This window comes from Megalops cyprinoides, chromosome 16 (genome assembly GCF_013368585.1).
Source record: "Megalops cyprinoides isolate fMegCyp1 chromosome 16, fMegCyp1.pri, whole genome shotgun sequence".
NCBI classification, from domain to species: domain Eukaryota; kingdom Metazoa; phylum Chordata; class Actinopteri; order Elopiformes; family Megalopidae; genus Megalops; species Megalops cyprinoides.
Genome location: NC_050598.1, coordinates 538,266 through 548,227, shown reverse-complemented (window position 1 = coordinate 548,227; position 9,962 = coordinate 538,266). Strand labels below are relative to the sequence as shown.

The following is a 9,962-nucleotide window of genomic DNA, read 5'->3' as shown; positions in this document are numbered from 1 at the left end:
GTGTGGGTCTTGTGCATGTGTACACTTTATGAATAATTGGTACTTTGTGGAAAATGTCCAGAAATACTACCCATTACAGTATATGTACAATGTCTTCCCATTACAATCTTGATCTTGATCTTGATCCAGTGCTTTAAGGTAGCGTTTCTCAAACCTCTCCTGTGTATCTTCTTGCTATCCTTGCTGCTTGATTAAATCAGTTGTGCTCAGCTAATCAAAAGTGCCACTGATGAGTTCAGTCAGGTAAGTAGAGCAAGGATAGACAGAAGATATGCAGGACAGTGGGCCACCAGGAGTAGGATTGAGAAACACTGCTTTAAGGTATGACCTTCCTAAAATGTCTTCTCACTTCCACCCTTCCTTGTGCGACGATTGCGTCATGACGCAGCGCCGCCGTCCTGTCCGCTGAGTTCGCGTATGAAAACAATAAACAACTCGAAAGAGAGAAACGGGAGACGACTTGTCGCTTGGATTCGACAAAATATAAAATAGACGAGCTGAAGCAGCCAACGAGAGGAAGACAGCGTAACGCTTCTTCTGTGGCTGACACGAAGCATTTCCGAATTTAGGTGTCAAACAAGAAGGGAAAAGTTGACGGTTTTTGCTTCCCTCCGTAGCCCCTCTACCCCCTTCCCTCGGCTTGTTCCTCAATTGTACACGGTTGTTTGTTTGTTATGCAGTTACCTGAGAATCGCTTTCTTTTTCGTTTTCCTACATCACCAATTCATTCCCTTGCCCCGATCTCTCCGGCCCCATGTCCCGCTGGCTCTTCCCTTGGTCCGGCTCAATCAAGAAGCGGGCCTGTCGGTACCTTCTGCAGCACTACCTTGGTCACTTCCTCCAGGAGCGACTGAGTTTGGATCAACTGAGTCTGGACTTGTACAACGGCAGCGGGGTAATCCGAGATATTAACCTCGATGTCTGGGTAAGAAATCAACAATGCGAACACAGCAATTTATGTATTTTTACGACTGCGTTTTCGCAACTCTTGGTTAAATAACAGTCATTGCTACCGTTACGTTGCTAACCATAGCAAACATATTGCGCGTATTTTGGATAGGAAATTGCTATATTACACTTGGTCTGACAAATCAAGTCAAATCTCCACAAGGAGTGATATAGATTTTGGGTTTCCTAGAGTGACTTGTAAGGGACTAGACAGCACTCTTAGCCTTCCGCAATACTCCCTAGCTTCTCTGTACTCTCTAAGGACATCCGTCGGTCTCCATGTCTGTTCCCTTTTTTCCTCCTTCTCCTGCTCACTCCATCCACATTCTCCTTTCACCTCTATTGTGGCTTTTTTCCGCACCGCACACACTGCCTCCCCTCCACCCTGCAGGCGGTAAACGAGTTGCTAGAGTCGGTCGGGGCTCCCCTGGAGATCGTGGACGGTTTCGTGAGCAGCATCGCAGTCACCATCCCCTGGGCGGCGCTGGTCACGGACCACTGCACCCTGGTGGTCACCGGCCTCCAGCTGACATGCAGACCCAAATACAGGACCAGTGAGTAACACAATCCTAGCCTTTGGCGATCAATCTGTGTCTAGTGACAGTTGATCGACCTTGTAAGTCATGTCAGTACAAGTCTATAAGGTCAAAAATATGCAAACCACAAGGTGGATATTTTCTTCTAATTGAACTGGTAGCACATTAGATAAAATCCACTATAGGGCTGCTGATGAATTATAGACCAGAATAAGCCTGTAAGGTCTAATTAATAATATTAGAGAAAGCAAGAAGTGGATTCTTGTTACAATGCAGCTAGAGTGTGTGACACTTCCTTAAACAGACCCTGAAAATAGTCATTTTTTACCTATGGCTAAACATTTTGCAGTAGACTGGATTGGAGTATGTGTTATGGTTAAACATGTGGCAGTAGATTGAAGTGGTGTGTGTGGCTAAACAAAAAGGATCTAGTAGTTTAATGCACTCATATCTCTAGCAGCTAGCTTGTACCTTGTCTGGCGAATTCTTGAAACCTGGTCATGCAGCACTTCTAATATTGTTGACTCCTTGTACGACTTTTTGCTTGTGTTGTATTCTGCCTAACTGCCTCACTTGCTTTGGATAAAAGCATCTGCCGAATGAATAAACGTAAATGTAAATGTATGTATGTGTGCAGGTGGGAGCTGGGACTCCCAGGGATGGTCCTCATGTATGACCTCCAGCATGCAGCTAGCCCAGGAGTGCCTGAAGGACCCCCCTGAGGCGTCCGAGGAGCCACCCGCACCTTTGGAGGGGCTTGAGATGTTTGCACAGACTATAGAAACGGGTGAGTGAATTGGTGGGGAATATTGTATATCAGCTGCCCTTCTTCCATGCATCTAAAATAGCTTCCTGTGCACAGCTACACAACCTTCAGCAGCTACAAGGCTTGAAGAAATACTGCAACTTTGTAATGCATCTTAGTTTTTGTTCACATCATCATCATCGTCGTCGTCTCCATGCAGTCACATTGTTGGAAGTGATGTTCAGGTCATTTGTGTAAGGTGCACGGTTAACCAGCCAGCGTTGCAGTATCCTGATGTGTGCGGTAGCCTGCAAATGTTTGCATATATGTGTGTTACATTGGAGGCTCCCATTTCTTGCCATGTGCAGTGCTGCGTCGGATCAAAGTCACCTTCCTGGACACCATTGTCCGGATTGAGCACCAGCCCTTGGACCTTGACACTGGCATCGCCTTGGAGGTGCACATTAAAAGGTGAGCCACTGTATAAACTAACACGGATAATGAGGTTCCGAATCCTCGTGAATTCCTCTGCCCCTTTCTCACCCTGTCCCCCTCCTCACTGTAGCATTCGAAGCAGTTTTTCATCAGCAACATGTACTGGGGTTTCACACAAGTGGGTGCTCAGGAGCCAGGGTGGAGCCGTAGACTGGGTTTTCGTAAAGTTCCAGTGTGGTGGTAGTTGAAAATGGGGTTTCTTGGGAAAAAAAAATACATAGCAAGCTTGGTTTGAAATACCAAAACGCTGTGATACATGTAAGAGATCAGCCTGGTGTAGGCATGGTTTGGCCAACTGAACTCTGAACTGTGACTGAAAACTGATAATTCAGCAGTGTGGTGTAGTGGGAAGGATCAGGACTGATAACCGAAAGGTTTCTGGTTTGATTATGTGCTTTGGTACTGCTGTTTTACCCTTGGGCAAGGTACTTAAGCCACAGTTGCCTCAGTAAATATCCAGCCATATAAATGGACCTATGTGACCTATGGAAGTCACTTTGGATAAGAGCATCTGCTAAATGACAGTAATATAACATAATGAAACACCAGTTAACTACTCAATGTATTAAAACTGGGACCTAGACCAGTCCTGGATGAAATAAAATTAATGTTATTAATGTGCAGTCATCCTGTTGTGTGGTTAGCTCTTCTAAACAGAAGTGATGTATAAATATAATCAATAACTGGAATGATAAGCCTCCAACCTTTTTTCTGGTCTGAATAGTGAACAGTATTTCTCATATAAATGAAAACAACTAAACAGTATAAGCATGTATAAAACCAGCATAGGAGAGCTGCGCTATACACAAAGAGTTCTGCCAATGACTCTGATGATAGAATACTACTAAAAGGGAGAGACAGCATTGTAAAATAGCCGTTGTGACTCTGCTCAGATTATTGTTAAGATGACAGCTTACAGATTCATGTACAGACTGTTGCTACAAGCAGAGTTGTCAGTCCCATTGGAAGCACTGTCAAAATCGTGTAGTCGGCTACTAGGCATTAGTTGCCCTTTAGGCTGTAATTGTAAAAATCTGATAGTACTGCGTCCTCAAACAGACCTTGCTCTCAGCTGAGAACTGTCTCATTGTGGAACTGTACACATCCTGTCCCCGTACTGTCGCTGTACCTACTGTATGCACTTTTGTAAGTCGCTTTGGATAAAAGCGTCTGCTAAATAAATAAATGTAAATGTAAATGTAAATTAGTTTGTGTGCATGACCAGGAAGTATAGCAGACTACCTTCTGCACAGTAGTCAAATGCACAAACAATGTGCACAACCTGATAGAACTTGATTTCTGATGAGTCACCAAAGGTAGCATTTTATTTGGCTGCTTAACGTAAAAGAACCCTTCTGTTTTGTTAGGGTATGTACTGCATAAAATAATCTGTCAGTCTTTGAGGTACATCTGTAACACTGGCAGAAAGATACAAAGAGTTCAAGGTGTTGCTCATTACTCGCCACACATTTTGGAATAAATGTGTTGTTATCAATTGTTTTTTGAAAGCAAATCATGTCTTTAATAAACGTGTTCAGTGTCCATGACAGTTGAAAAACCAAGATGGCAGTAGGGTTGGGAACCAAAACCCGGTTACAAATTAGAAACGAAACCAAAATGCCAAGTACTGGGTACCCGTAAAGAAATTGAATTTCAGTTCTGCTTATCGGTTCCTAAACGCGATAACCCTTTATTATTGCAAACAAAGGCTACATATCTGCAAGGACATATGTAGCTATCTGCCAGGACCTGTCTACGTGACTACCTCACGCATTAACGCAACAGCGTATCCATTTGTTTAACCCTTTCGCGTGTAAGGTCACACCGGTGTGATTAGCCGTTTAGCATGTATGCTAAAAATGATGTGATTAGAACACTAGATTGGAAAAATTCTAGCTAATTTTAGCTTTGAGGAAACAGCGATTTAGTGTTAAAAATATAGCAAATGCTAACTGAAAACTATGAGAAGCTTAATAACGCTGATGAAAACATAACAAACCATGTAATGTAACACGCGTGCTACATAGCATAAAAATAAGTTGCATGCGAAAGGGTTAAATATGAGCTAGCATACATGGCTAACGTCACAACGGTGTGAAAGATTGACTGCAGTAAACATAAAATCATACTGAAAGGTAAAAAACATACAACAGTGAGAAACCAACCCTCTGTCATCCCCTGTGGCGGTGTGCTACGTTACAGGCTGGATTACTGTGATGAGGCGGTTCGGGACTCCAGTCAGACAGTGCCTGTGGATATCCACCAACCCCCTGCTGTCCTGCACAAGATCCTGCAGCTCAGCTCTGTGCAGCTGCTTTATGAGAGCACGGGCATGCCTCAGGTAACTGTACCTGCTCACACATCTGTACACATGCAGTTCCACTGCTGATTGGACTGCTTGACTGGATGGTTAAGTTATGTATGTGACACACAGTTTCTCCTTATTTTTAGTAGTATTACACATGGTCCATGTTTATACTGATGAGAGCCTGAAGTTTTTAATCAGTGACACTCAACTGAGCATGTTGTTTTGTTGCGTGTAAACTATATTATACCAAAGCAGTGTTGTTTTGTATTTTTTCTTTATAATGGGGAAAAACATGTTTTCCAGTTTAAGGAAGATCATGGAGTAGTTTGTGAGTTGCAGCTCACCAGTGTGTTACCCTGGATGTTGACAGTTCTTGTGAACACTTGTTTGGTGAACGCTGATCTGGGATTAGTGTTGCTGCAGTGACAGGCAGCCCCTTAAGTGGCATTCGTTTGGTGAGCGCTGACCTGGGATCAGTGCTGCTGCAGTGAGAGATGACACCCAACAGTGCTGTGACTGTGGTGGTTGTCTGACTCCAGGACAGAGGTGTTGGGGGCAGCGTGAATGAAGAGAACTCCCCTGGAGTAGCTTCCCCAGAGACCCCTGCCATGCCACAGCGGCCTCTGCTGATCGGTAGCTGCTCTGGATTCATGGAGACCACCGTGAAGATCAAGCAGAACGATGTGCTGCCCGGACCCAAGGTATGCTGCACCCTGCCCCACACTTCCATTCCACTTCCTCCCATGTTGGGTTAAATTGCAGGATGCCCTACTGGCATGGGATGGTATGCCTGTTCACAGTATACTTCCTGACACTCATTCTCCCTGTCCTTTCTCTTTCTCTCTCTGTCTCAGGTGGAGCTCGATGGGAAGGTAGGCTGTCTCCATCTGCTGCTATCTCCCAACCAGATCACCCACCTTATGGACCTACTGTCTGCTCTCTGCATTGGAACAGGTACACTGCTCACCTTTAGTCACATCTACAGCACACAGGTACACTGCTGACCTATTGTGACCTCTACAGCACATAGGTTCACCCCTTGTAGTTGTAGTTACCTGTAGGGGTGTAGGGGGATAGGGGGTACACCCCCCAGTATTGGAGGAAGTTGAAAATATTTACCTGAATAAAAAAATGTAATAATTCGAATTATTTTGCCTACAGAACAAAAATCAGCTGTGTGGTGCTTGTACTTCTGTGCAGTACAGAAATCCATCTCCTCCCCCTCTTGTTGTGTATGCTCCACTCGTACATCTTACAATACTGTGAGCTCGCCCTCAAGATCTTTCTGCCCCTGTATTATTGTTAGCACTAAATATCCAAGAAATCTGCATAATTGGAAGTGAATATAGCCCCTGTTATGTTTGCTGATAGCCTAATGTAGCCAATTACCCAGCTAGCTATGTTAGGCTGTTAGCTATTGTAACAGGGGCTTTGTTCAATTTGCTAGCTGTTCAACAGAGGCAGAGCACATTTGGATGCCCGCACTAAATTTTGGCTGGCCCAGATATGGCAAAGCCCCTTTCAGAGATGCACTGAAAGCCGGAACTTATCTAGCCATTACCCGGAGGAGCTGTATGTGAGAACGCAAATGTCCGAATCGGTTGGACTGGACATGAGACGGACTTCACTCTGCCAGCTCCCTAGTACAAAGTCCATCTAATGTCCGAGTCCATGTGTGAATAGAGCAGGTCATGTTCCGGAGAATCCATGGCTAGCGAGTGGGCGTGTTGATGACGTTTCTATCTTTCTATCATGCGACTGGCGCGAAACCAGAAGAATACAAACATCTGCGTCGTACTTTTTTCTGCGTGCCTGTATATTGCTTTCCACTCTTTTGTTGACATTGCAGATACGTCCAAATACATGCTATTTTGAGTCCAATGATCCTTAAAGAGATAGTTAGTAGTTGTATAATTAATAATAAATTATGTGTACCGGTAGCACCATTTGGATGGCGATGTGTGACATTTTTTATAGGCTACCCAAAAGTACAATAGCTATGTTCGCCTTCTCCTCCTCTGTGCCACATTATGTGCCCGTACCACCGAAAGGTAAGACATTACCTCTTGCACGCTCTACCCAGGCGCCACCCCTCGCCTAAACCAAACCGGAGTATTTCCAGTAGGCGAGGGCGCGTCTGACACGGACAAGCTCCTGTTATGTGCTTCATGTATGAAAGGGCAACTCCAGACAATGTGCGGACCTGATTCTCCGGACATTGTCCGAATTTCATATGTGAAAACGGCTATAGTTGAACTGTGAAGTGCATAAAAATAACTGATGTAGTAATTTTAACCATCTGTGTCCTTGCTTCAGGATTCATTCTTCCTATGCAGAGATTCGTTGGGCTTGTCCTTGGGCTGTTGTGGCTTTCTAGTTTCTGTTTTCTGTAATTGTACAGGCTCATTCAAAATGATCAATACTGTTGAATTATTTTCTTTAAAGCACAAATCACACAACTGACAGTGGGCACAGTGTCCCCCCAATCTCCTACTCTTGTGGTCACCTCTACAGAAACACATCACAGTGCCATCCTGACCTCTGCCACCCTTTTGAGTTACTTCAGTGTCTCTTCTGAATGTTTCCAACCAGACTTGCCTTTGCATGTCATAGCCTAACATTCAACAAACTTGAATCTAAATCTCAGTCCAGTGCTTAAGAAACTCACACCTGAATCTCACAGCATACTCACCCAGCAAGCATACCTGAACGGGACAGGATACTCACCCAGAAAACACACCTGAATCTCACAGCATACTCACCCAGCAGCCTACCACCCACTGAACTTGTATCGATATTTTACAGCATACTCGCCTGAATGTCACAGCAAGCACACCTGAGTGTCACACCTGTATTTTACAGTGTACTCTCCTGAATCTTATCACCTTCTTGCCACACACTTGAAATTGAATTCACATAATTGCATATATTATTGCCTTCCTGTATTCTCTAGTGGCATGATGCAGCTCTCTTCTGCCTTTCATACACATTTCCTTCTCCACTTCCCGCTTCTTTTCCTCCTCTCCTCCCCTCCCACCCCTTTCTTCCCTTATTTCTGTCCTCTCTCCCTCTCCCTCCCTCTATCTCTCCTCTCTTTTCCCCTCCCTTTCTCTTTCCTTTTCTCTGTTTCTCCTTCTCCTCCTCTCCCTCTCTCTCTCTCTCTCTCTCTCTCTTTCTTTCTCTCTCGCTCTTTCTTTTCCTCTGTCCTGTCTCTTGTGCAGATCCCAGAGGCGGTGAGGGCAGCCCCAGCCGACCTCTGGGCTCAGAGGACCTGCGTCTGATAGAGGAGGACCTGAGCAAGCAACTGGGGTCTGACCTGGGAGAGGGGGAGCAGGAGCTGCAGGGGAATCCCTTCCTGAGCGGCCTGGAAAACGGGGGTGAGCACCACGCCCGTGGCAGGGGAGCGGAAGAGGGAAAGAGATCACCTCTGTGTCACACGCTGTCCCTTAGGCTTTTGCAGGCAGTGACAGATTGGTCCACGGGTTTAACACATCCTCTTTTCTCTCCCCTTGGAAGCCAGCTAATTTTGGGGTATCTGGGGGCGGGGGGGAGTTTTTGACATTTCAGCATATTTTTTGTATTTGGTTACAAAGTGCAGCTCTTGTCTTGACCACTTCTTTGGTTAGACAAGTCTGCCTGTGACTGCCAGTGTCTATGGCCAGGCTGTGCTTGCCATGTTTGTATCTTTATATGTTTCACTACTGTGGATATTTCGCTGTGGTCAGATGCCACAGTGTCTTCTCTTCTTAGGGCTGGATAGCATGCCATTTTGCTTTGCACTTTCACAAATCCTGATAGTTGTGGAGTGGTCCTGTGGCTATGTAGAGTTAGAGGTGGTTACTGTAGTGAGCCTCAGGAGCAGTGGGACACTCTTTCAGGGCTCAACTCTTTTGTAGGATACTGCCAGACAGGGCAAGAGGGTTGAATATTCTATTCTATTCGAATATTCTTAGCCAAATGCAGATTGTGATTTTGAGTAAGATTTTTTTCTCGTTATGGCATGAAATACCCTCCTTCAGTTTGAAACTTACTGAAGAGCTTTCTGATGCCTAAAAATATAATCTGTGCAGTGGTCTTTGTTTGTAATGTAAAATTGTGTCAGTTTCCCTAAAATCTGGATCTTTTGTTGGAAAAATCATTATTTTTGACTTTTTCGTTTTTACTGCCATGGCCCAGGTCTGGCAGAAGATGAGATGAAACAGGGGGAGAGGGAGAGGGGGAGAGATGTAGAATGAACCCAGGAGCTGAGGACTGCCCCAACACTGTGGCCAGTTCATCAATGTAGATGTTGAACAGTACTGCTGTAGCGCTGTTATACTTGGCACCCCTGAGTAAAATCTTGTTTGTTTTTCCTTCTCTTTCCTGTCCTCCCTTTCTCTCTCTCCCTCTCTTTCCACCTCCCTCCCTCATTGCCTCAGAGATGTTCTACTCCATGGGTACTGGCATGAGCAGCAGTGTGATGTCTGCATGCTCAAGTAGCGAGTTGTCAGACAGTGACATGGAGTCATCTCTACACAGTCTGCAAAGCCTTGCTCCTGGGGTGAGGATCTGTGTGTCTATATGTGTGGGCTGATGCATGTATGTGTGAATATTGGTCTACTTCTCTTCATATGTATCTGCAGCAGTGTCATATTTGCTGTTAGTACTGCGTAAGTGCTGTAACTGAGCTGTGTGTTTCTCTGTAGTTAATGACAAACTGTCCAAGACGCTACCCTGTCCCAGGATCACTGTCCAGTCTTCCACACAGCACCCGGATCCCAGGTATACACACACGCTTCCACATACTGCATACACACTACACACAAACACACAGACTTCAACATACATGTATACACACTATACGGAAATTCACAGACTTCAACATACATGAATACACGCACCATACCCACACACTCTGATATACATGCACACACACCATACACATACTCAC

General features: G+C 45.0%; 1 protein-coding gene across 1 annotated transcript in view; it reads left to right on the top strand.

Annotated features, from left to right (window-relative positions):
* Positions 1–399: 399 nt before the first annotated feature.
* atg2a (autophagy related 2A) overlaps positions 400–9,962 on the top strand; it is a 31,091-nt gene continuing 21,528 nt past the window's right edge. Inside the window, exons 1-10 of the mRNA XM_036547794.1 lie at positions 400–925; positions 1,340–1,502; positions 2,122–2,271; positions 2,598–2,700; positions 4,927–5,065; positions 5,572–5,733; positions 5,887–5,986; positions 8,254–8,409; positions 9,451–9,572; positions 9,718–9,793. Coding sequence (XP_036403687.1) covers positions 755–925; positions 1,340–1,502; positions 2,122–2,271; positions 2,598–2,700; positions 4,927–5,065; positions 5,572–5,733; positions 5,887–5,986; positions 8,254–8,409; positions 9,451–9,572; positions 9,718–9,793 — 1,342 coding nt within the window. The 5' untranslated portion in view covers positions 400–754. The remainder of the gene's footprint in view (positions 926–1,339; positions 1,503–2,121; positions 2,272–2,597; positions 2,701–4,926; positions 5,066–5,571; positions 5,734–5,886; positions 5,987–8,253; positions 8,410–9,450; positions 9,573–9,717; positions 9,794–9,962) is intronic.